General features: G+C 34.9%; 3 protein-coding genes across 4 annotated transcripts; 2 read left to right on the forward strand and 1 right to left on the reverse strand.

The window, feature by feature from the left end:
* The first annotated feature begins 551 nt into the window (after positions 1–551).
* On the forward strand, positions 552–5,115 carry LOC149130435 (uncharacterized). The gene is made up of 5 exons (XM_089345730.1): positions 552–879; positions 2,132–2,223; positions 2,841–2,989; positions 3,597–3,709; positions 5,066–5,115. Exons 1-5 carry the CDS (start codon positions 552–554, stop codon positions 5,113–5,115), a joined length of 732 nt encoding a protein of 243 aa, XP_089201856.1.
* A 1,263-nt stretch (positions 5,116–6,378) lies between these two features.
* LOC149130436 (uncharacterized) lies at positions 6,379–9,145 on the reverse strand. The gene is made up of 2 exons (XM_089345688.1): positions 9,007–9,145; positions 6,379–8,256 (listed from the first exon to the last, which is right to left on the reverse strand). Exon 2 carries the CDS (start codon positions 7,910–7,912, stop codon positions 7,145–7,147), a length of 768 nt encoding a protein of 255 aa, XP_089201814.1. The 5' UTR covers positions 7,913–8,256; positions 9,007–9,145; the 3' UTR covers positions 6,379–7,144.
* A 119-nt stretch (positions 9,146–9,264) lies between these two features.
* On the forward strand, positions 9,265–12,716 carry LOC149130437 (uncharacterized). 2 transcript variants are annotated; one of them, XM_089345687.1, is made up of 2 exons: positions 9,265–9,400; positions 11,553–12,716. In XM_089345687.1, exon 2 carries the CDS (start codon positions 11,898–11,900, stop codon positions 12,663–12,665), a length of 768 nt encoding a protein of 255 aa, XP_089201813.1. In that variant the 5' UTR covers positions 9,265–9,400; positions 11,553–11,897; the 3' UTR covers positions 12,666–12,716. The 2 variants fall into 2 exon arrangements, with proteins under 2 accessions (XP_089201813.1, XP_089201812.1); XM_089345686.1 differs by lacking the exon at positions 9,265–9,400 and adding an exon at positions 9,690–10,024.
* Positions 12,717–14,477: the final 1,761 nt, after the last annotated feature.

The raw sequence follows: 14,477 nt of genomic DNA on the forward strand, positions 1-14,477 counted from the left end.
TATTAGAATAAAAATAAAAACCAAGGCAGAACGATTATCTCAAGTCATTTAGAATAATTTAATTAGGGTGAGGTGCATTTGAAGTTTTACAGTTGTTTCTGGGAACATTATTTCAACATCAACAACAGGGTATTTTTCTATGTTTAAAATTTATGTATGTATATATGCAGATTTGTATGTTTTATCTATGTATTCTCATGCATATAGTTGCATATCTAGACATGCTCATATATATTTAAATGATAAACTTCTGGAAATTTTTACAGATTCTTTACAGTTCCACCGATGGATTAGATCTGTAGTCTTCGGATTAGCTTTCCCCTTTCTGGTTTTGAGAAGCTTAATTTCTCAAGATAAGTATTTAGGCAGTGTGTTACATATCCCAGGGCCCAATAATTACAGGTATAAATCATAACTTGTAATCTGGATAGTGTAACTTCAGATTTCTCAATAGTTCAGCATAGGTGTTCTCTTTTTCACTGATCTTCATCTTTATGTATGTATGTATGTATGTATGTATGTATTCTTGTATTTTTGCATATGTTTCAGGAATGGAAACACCAACTGAAATTCGTTTCATTCTCATATTGCTGCCAGCTTTGACTCTTGTACTTTTCTTGACTCCGATGAATGGAGAGTCAATGTATAAAGAAGCCTCATTCAAAAGAACCACAACATCAAAATGCTTAACTGATCAGAATAAAACAACTAAAAACGAAGTATCTAGAATAGAATGTGCAACTTGGTGTATGTCACACGATGAATGCCAATATTTTAGCTACTGTAATGGCGTATGTTATATGCATCGGTCATTTTACGACGAAGAAATTGAAGATTATGACTGTGGCTGTTCATCGTATATTTTGGTTTCTGAAAACAGTACGTGAATAAAAATTTTCTTGTATGCATTTCTAAATTCTATATATAGATACCCTTTCAAAATCACACATATAGGGAAATTTATTTACCTAAACGTATACATGTATTTATGGATGGGCGTGTACCTATAAATCTATATATAGATGTAACCCCTTCCTCGTAGGTTTTTCCCTTCAATGATAACGACCTGATGTTTCCTTTGAATATTAAATTCTAACATCAGTGAAGCAGAGACTAAAAGGCGATATAATGAATAATAATAAACTGTGAGATAAGACTTAGCAAAATTATTTCATAGCATTTGATGATTTTAAAATCGATTCAGTAATTTTCACAGCACTAAATGTGATGCACGAAACGTATTTCAGAAGTTATGGGACACTGTTTTAGGAGAGGCAGTTATTGCTTAGATTATTGTAATTTTAATATATCATTACTCTACATCTAATAAGCTGTCCAACTTTTGTAATTCCAAATTAAAGGAGACAGCTGTGACAGCACTTTGAACACACCTAACTGAATTCTGCTGGTCACAGTTCTTAAATGTAGTCGGGACGTGAAAGCTATTCGGAAGCTCGCTATGAAATAAAGTTTTGTAGGGGCCGAAACCGGACGTGGTTCCTCCTGATGATGTCTTCAGCTAACTGGATCCTAATCCACCAAGGGAAGGTATGTCAGAAGAAAGTAATTCAACAACGCGGGTTGATGAACCGTAAGACGTGTGGCCAGAACCTTCCGGAAAATAACCATAGCGAGGGACATTCCACAGTTGAATCAGAACAGTCACAAACAGTGAAAGAAGACATGCACCCAACACCAGAGCTGAAGACACCTCCGAAAGGGGGTGGCCCCGCCACGTCAAAACGGTAGAGGAGTAGGGGCCGAAACCGGACGTGGTTCCTCCTGATGATGTCTTGAGCTAACTGGATCCTATAAAGGAGCTGTTGTGGTAGCAGACCACGAAACATGGTTGAAATTCCTCCAACTGGGCAAACACGCTACAGGTGAATATTTTACGGCACTTTTCAGTAATGAGGTTGTAAATTTATTCTGTGAGAGACTAACAATTATTTTAGTTTTTGTATTTAAAGAATGTGAAAATAAGTATATTACCCTTAAGAAAGAGAGGTATTTTTCGTTTTTTGCTCGTTTGTCCAACACATTCATGCACCCCTTTCCTGCCGTTTAGGGGTTAACATCTTGTCTGTACACTTACATCTAAATTATTGATTTGTATTTGTTGCTGGTTCAGGTTCAAGCTGGCAGAAAGTATTTGAGATGACCGAAAACTCATTTAAAAGAAGCCCTATTTATTTATACTGGGACAAATTGCCTATTGAAAAGGTAATGAATTTTGGAAATTTCAAAATTTTCTCCATTTAATAAACGATCGCTATTTTTGTCAATCCGCTTGTTATCTCTTGAAGTATTCGATTTTTACCTTTTTCTGTCGATATTTCAACGGCTTATGTAATTAGTGCTCTTAATACTGTCCATTTTGTTCTCGCTGTTTAACCTTGGCCAACAAATCTCTTAAAATCTCAAGACTGTTTCTTTGGATTCTTGCAGAATACAGCATTGCACTTTTCTGCAGGTCGACATTGCGAGTCCAAAATCCTGACTCCATTATTTAGTAAATTCCTAAACCCAAACTCTTTCTCTTCCTCTATCTTAATTTTGCACTTCTAATGCTACATTGCATTTGCCCTCTCCTTCTCTTTCTTTCTTTCCTTCTCTCTCTCTCTCTCTCTCTCTCTCTCTCTCTCTCTCTCTCTCCTATTTTCTGTCTTAAATCTTTTTCTCCTGCGTTCAAAGTTTCACTCTTCCACTGTTCTCTCCATCTCATTCTCGCCCTACTCTCTCCTTATATCACACCCTAGTCGCCCTTTCTCTTCCTACAATTCTGCCCTCCATCGTTCTCTGAGATTTGTCACTGGCCTGAGTTTACTTTCTATTTGCAGGTGGAATTTCGCTTGAAAATAGGAACTGTTTATAAAGTATTCATTTTCAGTGGAACAGGGACGAATTCTACATCGTGGTTCCAGAAAAATAAACTCATTGTAAATGCGTTTGACGCTTGGGATCCACAAACTGTGACTTTCAATGCGAAGTATACATTATCTTCTTACTCATAATTAACATCTTTAATCATTTAATAATTGTTCTTTTGAACACTTTCACAGTGTATAGATAAGAAAAAATGGAATATTATGTTTTCTGTAAGAATCTGCGTTTGTTCCCACTCAAATAATACTTATTATCATTTGGTCGATGTGGTTCGACGTATAATCTGTCTAAGAAGGAACATGATTGTCATGGCTGGAACGCTTTTACGTCAAAGATCTCTTTGAGCATAGCCTAACTGAAGCTAAATTAACAAGATCTGGTTTACCCAAATTGCCTGTCATTTTTACTTTCTATATCATGAATAACAAATTGGGTATAAAATAATTAATATCAGAGATGAAATGATAAACTCATTGATTTAATGAAACAGAACTGATTATTGTAAATACTGTTGTAAAAGTTCTGATATGATTTAGTTTTATGATTTAGTTATGACAACAACTTGGCCAAAAATCAGATGTAAATACTGTCGTAAAAGTTGTTTTATGATTTAGTTATGACAACAACCTGGCCAAAAATCGGATGTAAATGCTGTTGTAAAAGTTGTTTTATGATTTAGTCTATAAAACTGACCAATTGTAACATTTTAGTTTCAGTTATCCGTACTTTACAATCGTGTATACAAACCTGCAGAGGATAGAAGCCAAAAGAGTAATTGAAAATGATGAAAAGTACAATATATCTTTCAACTATGCGTCCGGTGGTAAGTAAAACATATTCTCTTGATTTCAAAGCAAACGATTGCATGATTGTGCGTGCACGTGTATGTGTGGTTTTCAAGAAGCATTGTCTTTTACATATAGATGTTTTAAAGGTTTTACCGAAATTAACTTAATCCCGAAAGGGAAGTAACTCTTACCTTTCGATTCGACAGTGGCTTGACGAAAAAAAAACGTTTTTTTTTTTTTTTTACAGTAAATATTTCTATTTTCGCTTTTGTTGAACACAATATTTTAATCATTTAGAAATATTTTTAAGTGAATGTTGTTTGTACAATAAGTATTTATATTTTAGTTTTCTTTAAACATACAATATTTTAATGTTTTTTCAAATTATTTTCAATTGAATACCATTACAAAAAATTTTTTGACATAAATATTTTGTAACCTCGGTGTAAAATATATTTTTTCATAGGTTTTTCGAGTGCATTCAACGTATCTCACTGCCAAAGATTTGGCTGCTATTTCTATTATGCCCTGCTACCACGTAACTGTTATTTGCGATAAAGGTCCCGAAATACCTGTTACGTGGTAGCAGGGCATGCAAGAATAGCAGTCACGTTTATAATTTTCGATAAGATTAGTATTACATTTATTTTTAATAATATTGTTTAACATTTTTCTATCTTGATATAATAAGTATTTTTATATAAATTAATTTGTTATTTATTGTTGGTTGATATATATACATTTACTTTATTATAGTTGACTTTTGACCTGAAGATTAGCTATATTTTGAATAGAATTGATTTTCGATCGATTTAATCGATTTGATTATATTTTCTATTTTCTATTTGAAAATTTGGTTATGAAACACGTGTAGTCGTTTTATTATTTTATGATTATTACTTTGTATTTTATTATGGTTCTTTTTAGTGTATTTACTTATTAAATTTTTCTATATGTGACTGGATTTTCATGGTTGAGTTCATGAACTTTGGTTCTTTTCTCTAAATTATGTATATATATATATATATATATATATATATATATATATATATATATGTATATATATATTCATATATGTATATATATATTCATGTATGTATATATATATTCATGTATGTATATATATATTCATGTATGTATATATATATTCATGTATGTATATATACATACATATATACATGCATACATGTATGTATATATATATATACATGCATGCATACATATATATATACATATATATATATATATATATATATATACATATACACATGCATACATAATATATATATACACACACATATATAGACAGACATACAGATAGATAAATACGTGTATGATAGTCGAGTTAACTTCATGAAATTTTAACAAATTTTTCCTTTCATGTTTTTCAGAATTGAGATGGCGTTACGTTGGCCTGGACATCTCAGTACTTTTAAAATAGAATATATATATTCCAGAAACTGGACGTCCATAAATACATAAGCACATTCAAATTGATAGATAGATAGATAGATGGATGGCTGGATAGATAAATAGACAGAGACACAGACAGACAGATAGATAGATTGGTAGATAGATAGATTTATTTATATATATATATATATATATATATATATATATATATATATATATATATATATGAATGGATAGATAGAGATGTGAGTTTGCATGGATCTGAAAATGTTGATATTTATGTTGAGTTCTTTACGTTGGTTCGACAATCTGTCAGCGATAGGATTAGTAACAAACAGGAATATGACCGACGAAACACTCGAAGGCATTGCTGTAGCATGGCCACAGTCTAAAAGCTATAACCAGTAGACTGATACTAGGATATATATTTTTGAGTTGCACTTATATCCAAAGTGATTTAATCTCAGATAAAGTGCATCGTTTCACAGTTTTCTCAACCAATAAAATACCCTCTCTTTTATTTTATTATTATTATCATCTTGGAATTTCAACCATGTTTCGTGGTCTGCTACCACAACAGCTCCTTTATAGGATCCAGTTAGCTCAAGACATCATAAGGAGGAACCACGTCCGGTTTCGGCCCCTACTCCTCTACCATTTTGACGTGGCGGGGCCACCCCCTTTCGGAGGTGTCTTCAGCTCTGATGTTAGGTGCATGTCTTCTTTCACTGTCTGTGACTGTTCTAATTCAACTGTGGAATGTCTCTCGCTATGGTTATTTTCCAGGAGGTTCTGGCCACACGTCTTACGGTTCATCAACCCGCGTTGTTGAATTACTTTCTTCTGACATACCTTCCCTTGGTGGAACTCTCTTTTAAATTTAAAATTTTGTATATATAACCAAGGAGAACGATCCTTAAGGAGTCTACTTTAGACTTTTTGCGGAGAAATCTCTTGCTATATTGGTAACGATTACATGGTTTTCTCATCATAAACACATTGTGGAGATATCATCATATGAACAAATATATATATATATATATATATATATATATATATATATATACACATATTATTAAGTATCAGAACCTTTTGTTGCACGTATTCTATACAATAATTGACATGACTTCACTGGACCTGAATTGAAATATTTTGGTACATGGTAATACATGCAAGAAAATAATAATTTACTGGGATGGAATTACCATTTAAATTTACTGTTGTACTCTTTTTTCTGTAATTTTTTTTATTGTTATTAAATAAAACATTTTTTTTTTATCTGAGAAAAAAATTCGTCTGTCATATTTCTAAAATATTTCTCCTTCTTCTTTATATCAACTTCAACGTATAACATTAATTTAAAAAAAAATTTTTATTGCCTTAAGGGGCTAAACATAGAGAGGACAAACAAGGACAGACAAACGTATTAAGTCGATTACATCGACCCCAGTGCGTAACTGGTACTTAATTTATCAACCCCCCGAAAGGATGAAAGGCAAAGTCGACCTCGGCGGAATTTGAGCACAGAGCATAGCGACGGACGAAATACCGCTAAGCATTTCGTCCGGCGTGTTAACGTTTCTGCCAGCTCGTCACCTTTAGTATTAACGTATAACATTAATACTAAATGGGTGACCCCGACATGAGAAATATTGATTTCAGTTTTTGGCACAAGGCCAGCAATTTCAGGAAGGTTGGGTAGATCGATTGCATCGATCCCACTACTCAAATGGTATTTATTTTACAGACCCCGAAAGGTTGAAAGGTAAAATCGACGTCCGCGAAATTTGAACTCAGAACGTGAAGACGGACGAATTGCCGCTACGCCTTTCTGTCAGTTCACAGCCGTCGATGTGAGGAATCTTATTTGGCAACTGACCCAGACAACAATTAACACCGTTTGTGCAAAGTTTTTCAGGTCTGTGAGCTACACAATCATTCACCTCTCTCTCTCTCTCTCTCTGTATTTCTGATATTTCTACAAATATGAAACATGAAGAAATTTGACAAATATGGAAGACTTTATTTTACCACAAACTAAATTTTGGAACTGATAGTTAGTTTCCTGTATGAATACATTTGTGTGTAATTGAGTTACTTTTGTGGGTGAATGATTTATCACAGATATCACAATGATATGGCTTTTCTCCTGTATGGATACGGTTGTGTGCATTCAAGTGACCTCTTTGAGAAAATGTTTTACCACAGAATTCACAGTGATATGGTTTCTCTCCTGTATGAATACGCATGTGCTCGGTCAAGCGCTGACTTCGAGAGAATGAATTACCACAGATATCACATTGATATGGCTTCTCACCTGTATGAATATATTTGTGAGTAGTTAAGGCATGTCTTTGAGAGAATGAATTACCACAGATATCACAATGATATGGTTTTTCTCCTGTATGTGTGTGTCTGTGAGTAGTTAAGTGATGTTCTTGAGAGAATGATTTACCACAAATATCACAGCGATATGGTTTCTCTCCTGTATGTATTCGTTCATGTTTAGTTAAGTAACCATTTTGAGAGAAAGATTTACCACAGATATCACAATGATATGGTTTCTCTCCCGTATGAATGCGTATGTGTACCGTTAAGGGCTGACTTCGAGTAAATGATTTACCGCAGATATCACACCGATATGGTTTCTCACCTGTATGAATACCTTCATGTCTAATAAGTTTACCTATTTGAGAAAATACCTTCTTACAGGTATCACACTGATATGATGGTTTACCTGTTTCTTTCTTTAACTCATCAGAATAGTCAATCATTTCAGATTTTATTTTAAATTCATTTTTGTTCTCACACAATTCATTTTCCATAATTCTTCTCTGATCACAATTTACAGATATTTATCTTCTTTAATTTTATATAATTGAGTTCAAACAAATATTTATATTTCTACTGCCATATTTTCATCAACTGTGTATTTTTTTTTCTCTTGCTCTCTGTAGATTCAGCAACTGGCTTTGTAATCCAAGTTTAATGAGAAGGGAAAAATCATCTTGTAAATATTCCAAACAGTGATGTAGAGAAATATTGCTCTTTACCTCAGAACAACATTATGCATGTTCTGTATAAAACATCTTCCTTTAGTCTTTAAATGAGAAATATTGCAGATGTATGTGAAGTGAAAAAGTCTTTGATGCCAATTTTCTCTGATCATCTGAAATCACAGAAAAAAAAAACATTATAAAACAGAGAAAACTTTAAAACTAGCAAAATAATCTCTAGTTATTATGTCTTCTATCTCTCTTAATTACCTCTGCATCCAACTCATATTCACCTTTAATCACCCCTTTACAATCACTGGCCATCATCTTCCCTACTCTACATTCTACCCAGCGAATTGTATCAAGACCCCCCCCCCCCCATCATGTTATCCCCTTTGGGATTTTTTTCCGTTTTTTTTTTTTTGTCTTTTTTTACAGGAACCCACTATATCGAGTGCGGAGATTCCGAATCTGCAAAAAAAAAAAAATGCATTTCAAAATTTAAATTCCACCTCCGTACCACCACCAAATTTCTTAAATTTTCACTTAGAAAAATTTTTTTTTTTTTTGGCGAAATACGCAAAAATTGTAAAATTCAATTTAAAAAAAATAAATAAATAAATAAACACCCCCTCCCCTCCGCCCTATGACTAAAAGTGAAATCCCAAAAGGGGGTGCGGCCCATTGTCTTTACCTCCGCCCATTTCACTTCCGAAGTTATTTAATATGAGGAAATACCCAATTACCCAATGTTGTTATGTGTTTTCACTTCTATATAATGACAGTAACCTCGAAGGATTCACGTAATTCTTGGGATCGATGTAATCGACTATCTACCTCCACAAAGTTCCAGGCTTTATGCCTTTAGTAGAAAGGATTATTGTTGTTGTTGTTGTATTTAATGTAAATGTTCGTCAACTTACCGTTTTCATCTGTTAACAAACAGTGAGTCTGTTCCCGATAAACAACGGAGCAATATCAATTTTAAAAATCGATATTTGGAGTGAATGTTTTCATTCTTCTTCTAAACACGTCCAGTCCAGGCAGGTTCAGACACATATTACAAAATATGCAAAGCGCTGTCGTGTATGTCTTGGGAAAAATGACTCCTCCCTCTTTACGACGACAACGGGTTCTAATCATCCGTCTCATTAAGGTGTGACTTCCAGGAATAACGGTGTTTTTAGACATGTACCTCGTCAACCAGAAGTAACCTGGAATTTTGAGACTAGCCAAAGCCGATGGTCACTTGCTGCGAAGAAAATGCGTTGAACCTCGAGGCGTGCGACCCGTTTAAGGACTTAGTGTTAAATTGAGGTTTTTGTCTTCTTCTTTTCCTCCTCCCCCTGCCCTTTCTTCGACGAAGAGAAACAAATCTACCACTTCTTCACCTCACCTCACTTCCCCTTTTTACTGATACATCCTCCACTATGGCCAAAAAGTTAATACGAAAGTGTTCTTATTAAAGATGTTTAATCTTTTAATAAATGAAATAATAAATGTAATTCTAATATGTTATAAAACAGATTATTTAATTATTGACTTTTAAGCATCTAAACGTTCGTTCCGCTTATTCTGCCTACACAATCCTATTTTTGCATTTCCTGCATTGTTTTCGCTTTAGGAATATCACGCCCACACCTAAGACAAATAAGATATCGGAATCGTTAGCACGCTGGACAAAATGCTTTGTAGCTTTTCATTCTCAACGCATGAAATGTTTTGATAATGAAAATATTTTCCGTTCTGTAGGCAAAAATATTTCGTGTCAGTACTTCAAATAACCGATGCTGATTTTTATATGTTTCCCATCGGGAACCTGTTTACTAGGATAATTCTCTTCTATCGTTTGAAATGAACGGCTTTTCTGGGTAGATTTCAACTTTTGTATGAAAAATAAAACAGAGGGAACTATTTGAATAATACGAGTCTAATGAAGTTGTAAGTAGATTAATAATTTCTTATATATTTTATTTATTTTAAGTTCGTTTTCGCTTCGTAGAAACCTACTATCATAACTAGTATTGTTGTTGTTGGCACTCCGTCGCTTACGACGTCGAGGGTTCCGGTTGATCCGATTAACGGAACAGCCTGCTCGTGAAATTAACGTACAAGTGGCTGAGCACTCCACAGACACGCGTACCCTTAACGTAATGTTCTCGGGGATATTCAGCGTGACACAGAGTGTGACAAGGCTGACCCTTTGAATTACAGGCACAACAGAAACAGGAAGTAAGAGTGAGAGAAAGTTGTGTTGAAAGAGTACAACAGGGTTCGCCACCATCCCCTGCCGGAGCCTCGTGGAGCTTTTAGGTGTTTTCGCTCAATAAACACTCACAACGCCCGGTCTGGGAATCGAAACCGCGATCCAGAAGGACTGACAAAAGGTTCAACAAGCTGTGGTGTTGCTGAGAGTCCTGCAGCTGGTGCAAGAAAACCAGAAAACCTCCCTGAAGAAAGTAGTTATCATTAGGAGAGTATTGTAGTTCGCCTGAAGCATTGTGTATTGTTTGTAAAGAATAAAAAGTTTAGAATGGTACAACAATGCACTATAGACCAAAAAATGGACTATATACCTGTTGTAATTTGGTTATCTATAGTCCTATGATATTTCGGAATTACAATTCCTTCTTCAGATCTTCTTAGCTGGAGTCTCTGCTATAAACATTGTTACTTGATGCTTGTTGTTACCCATAAATGTCTTTCTGGGGTGCAATGCCATACTCTAGAACAGAGGTTTTCAAACTGTGGTCCCCGGACCATAGGGGGTCCGCAAGGACAAGACAGGGGGTCCGTGGACAGCAAATACTTTTTATGGACAATTTGATTTTATATATGTTTTTTAATCGAAATCTTTTAATTGACAATAAACCTATTTGTTAAATACTGTTAAATAAATAAATGTAAAAATATATGTTATTTTAAGCAAATATTTATGTATAAATTTCATAAGCGTTTATAAGGGGGTCCCTAAGGTAAAGCCTGATATATAAAGGGGTCCACAAGTCAAAAAGTTTGAAAACCCCTGATCTAGAATATCAAACATGGATTGTCTGCCCTCAAACGTTAAGTCTACTTCATGTTGGACATGGGTCAGTTGTTCATTGTGAGATTTAACATGTTTCGAGTGTCTTTTGTCAAAAAAGGGATGCTTCCTCTATGTTAAGAATTTGGCACAGTCAGTATCCGCCCTTGTTCATCCCTTTACTAAATTCTTCAGGAAAAGTCCAAGTATACCAAGTTGTGAACAAGAGATAACATGATGGAGGGGTGTCTTGATACGATTTGCTGGGTGGAATGTAGAGTAGGGAAGATGATGGCCAGTGATTGTGGAGGGGTGATTAAAGGTGAATATGAGTTGGATACAAAGTAAGGAAGAGGGATAGGAGACATAATAACTAGAGATTATTTTGCTACTTTTAAAGTTTTCTCTGTTTTACAATGTTGTTGTTTTTTTCTGTGATTTCAGATGATCAGAGAAAATTGGCATCAAAGACTTTTTCACTTCACATACATCTGCAATATTTCTCATTTAAAGACTAAAGGAAGATGTTTTATACAGAACATGCATAATGTTGTTCTGAGGTAAATAGCAATATTTCTCTACATCACTGTTTGGAATATTTACAAGAAGATTTTTTCCTTCTCATTAAACTTGGATTACAAAGCCAGTTGCTGAAAATACAGAGAGCAAGAGAAAAATAAAATACACAGTTGATGAAAATATGGCAGTAGAAATATAAATATTTGTTTGAACTCAATTATATAAAATTAAAGAAGATAAATATCTGTAAATTGTGATCAGAGAAGAATTATGGAAAATGAATTGTGTGAGAACAAAAATGAATTTAAAATAAAATCTGAAATGATTGACTATCCTGATGAGTTAAAGAAAGAAACAGGTAAACCATCATATCAGTGTGATACCTGTAAGAAGGTATTTTCTCAAATAGGTAAACTTATTAGACATGAACGTATTCATACAGGTGAGAAACCATATCGGTGTGATATCTGCGGTAAATCATTTACTCGAAGTCAGCCCTTAATGGTACACATACGCATTCATACGGGAGAGAAACCATATCATTGTGATATCTGTGGTAAATCTTTCTCTCAAAATGGTTACTTAACTAAACATGAACGAATACATACAGGAGAGAAACCATATCGCTGTGAGATTTGTGGTAAATCATTCTCTCAAGAACATCACTTAACTCCTCACAGACACACACATACAGGAGAAAAGCTGTATCATTGTGATATCTGTGGTAAATCTTTCTCTCAAAGACATGCCTTAACTACTCATAAATATATTCATACAGGTGAGAAGCCATATCAATGTGATATCTGTGGTAATTCATTCTCTCGAAGTCAGCGCTTGACCGAGCACATGCGTATTCATACAGGAGAGAAACCATATCACTGTGAATTCTGTGGTAAAACATTTTCTCAAAGAGGTCACTTGAATGCACACAACCGTATTCATACAGGAGAAAAGCCATATCATTGTGATATCTGTGATAAATCATTCACCCACAAAAGTAACTCAATTACACACAAATGTATTCATACAGGAAACTAACTATCAGTTCCAAAATTTAGTTTGTGGTAAAATAAAGTCCTCCATACTTGACAATTTTCTTCATGTTTCATATTGGTAGAAATATCAGAAATACGGATATAGAATTGTATACTCTGAAGACTTTTCAAGGTGAACCTTCAATTGTTATGAATGTGTTTTCTTTTCTTCATGTATGTCAATGCATTTGGCAGAAAATTCTGTTAATTGGCTTCACTTACAAAGTATTGATTGGTTTGCAGCTATGGAAGAAGATGCTTAGCCAAGGTACCATAAAATGGCACAGAATCTGAAAACACTTAGCTGTGAAAGAAACCTCTTAACCACACAGGCAGAAAACACTTAGCTGTGAAAGAAACCTCTTAACCACACAGGCATGTCTAGGCCTATAACCAGGTGGCACCGGCACCGACAGGATCAGCAAATATCTTGCAAAGCAATAACTTGTCAGCTGAGTGGGGTAGGGGGTATTACTGAGGGGTGTGGTTTTGTGCTTCCTGTAGAGTAGATACCTGAGTTGGAAGAGAACAAAGTGAGCTAAAGAGTAAGACAAGGAGAACAATAGTGATGATTATTGGGACATTGGGGTGGTGGGAATAGATGAGGGACAGGGAAGTTTGGGCTGGGTGAGGGGGCAGGATGGAGGTGACTGGAATAAACGATGGAGAGAAATATAGGAGAGGCTTGGGGTTAGGCACTGCAGTAGATATGTGAGGGCATTGAAGGGGATAGCAAGCAAATGAGGAGCTGATGATGGAGAGGAGTAAATGAATGACAGAAAGATGAGATGTAAATCAAAAATAGAAAAAAGATGAAATGAAGCTTTTCGGGCCCCACCTTCGACCGACTTCATTTATTCTATTAGTACAACCTTAATTTGATCCCGTTGTGTCTTTCTGTAAAATGTCAATATTGTAAACATTTCAGAAATTAAGATAGTCTATATAATTTGGTACCAGGCGTTGAGACTAGAAAGAGGTGAGCTTTTATAGCTGGTGGGTAGGCTCAAAGGCTATTTTGGAATGGACTGTTTCATGTAACTTATTTGAAGGCTGGGTTGCATATTGGCATGTGATAGAGTAAGACAGGGGTTTTCAAACTTTTTGACTTGCGGACCCCTTTATATTTCAGGCTTTACCTTAGGGACTCCCCTTATAAACGCTTATGAAATTTATACATAAATATTTGCTTAAAATAACATATTTTTACATTTATTTATTTAACAGTATTTAACAAATAGGTTTATTGTCAATTAAAAGATTTCGATTAAAAAAACATATATAAAATCAAATTGTCCATAAAAAGTATTTGCTGTCTACAGACCCCCTGTCTTGTCCTTGCGGACCCCCTGCAGTCCGCGGACTACAGTTTGAAAACCCCTGGAGTAAGAGACAATGCGCCAATACCAATCAATCAGAGTGGTAGGCACAACGGGGTGCAGAATAGCGCCCAGAGGTTAACTGTTACCTGCTACATTTGTAAGTATGTAATATAAGAGAGAGAGCTTTCTAGAATTCGTTATAGATATATGCATTGCAAAAGACAGCTAGGTTTGTTTCTCTAACATTTCACAGAAGTGGCTGTGTGGTAAGTAGCTTGCTTACCAACCACATGGTTCCGGGTTCAGTCCCACTGCGTGACACCTTGGGCAGGTGTCTTCTACTATAGCCTCGGGCCGACCAAAGCCTAATGAGTGAATTTGGTAGACGGAAACTGAAAGAAGCCTGTCGTATATATATATATATATGTGTGTGTGTGTATATGTTTGTGTGTCTCTGTTTGTCCCCACCAACATCGCTTGACAACCGATGCTGG

The sequence above is a fragment of the Octopus bimaculoides genome, chromosome 29, assembly GCF_046866305.1.
Source record: "Octopus bimaculoides isolate indiv1 chromosome 29, ASM4686630v1, whole genome shotgun sequence".
NCBI lineage: Eukaryota > Metazoa > Mollusca > Cephalopoda > Octopoda > Octopodidae > Octopus > Octopus bimaculoides.

Coding starts and splice junctions, on each gene's coding strand:
- LOC149130435 (XM_089345730.1), top strand. CDS start 552: ATGGAAACACCAACTGAAATTCGTTTCATTCTCATATTGCTGCCAGCT. Junction 880..2,131: donor TATTTTGGTTTCTGAAAACA/GTACGTGAATAA, acceptor TTGCTGGTTCAG/GTTCAAGCTGGCAGAAAGTA. Junction 2,990..3,596: donor ACTGTGACTTTCAATGCGAA/GTATACATTATC, acceptor GTAACATTTTAG/TTTCAGTTATCCGTACTTTA.
- LOC149130436 (XM_089345688.1), bottom strand. CDS start 7,912: ATGGAAAATGAATTGTGTGAGAACAAAAATGAATTTAAAATAAAATCT.
- LOC149130437 (XM_089345687.1), top strand. CDS start 11,898: ATGGAAAATGAATTGTGTGAGAACAAAAATGAATTTAAAATAAAATCT.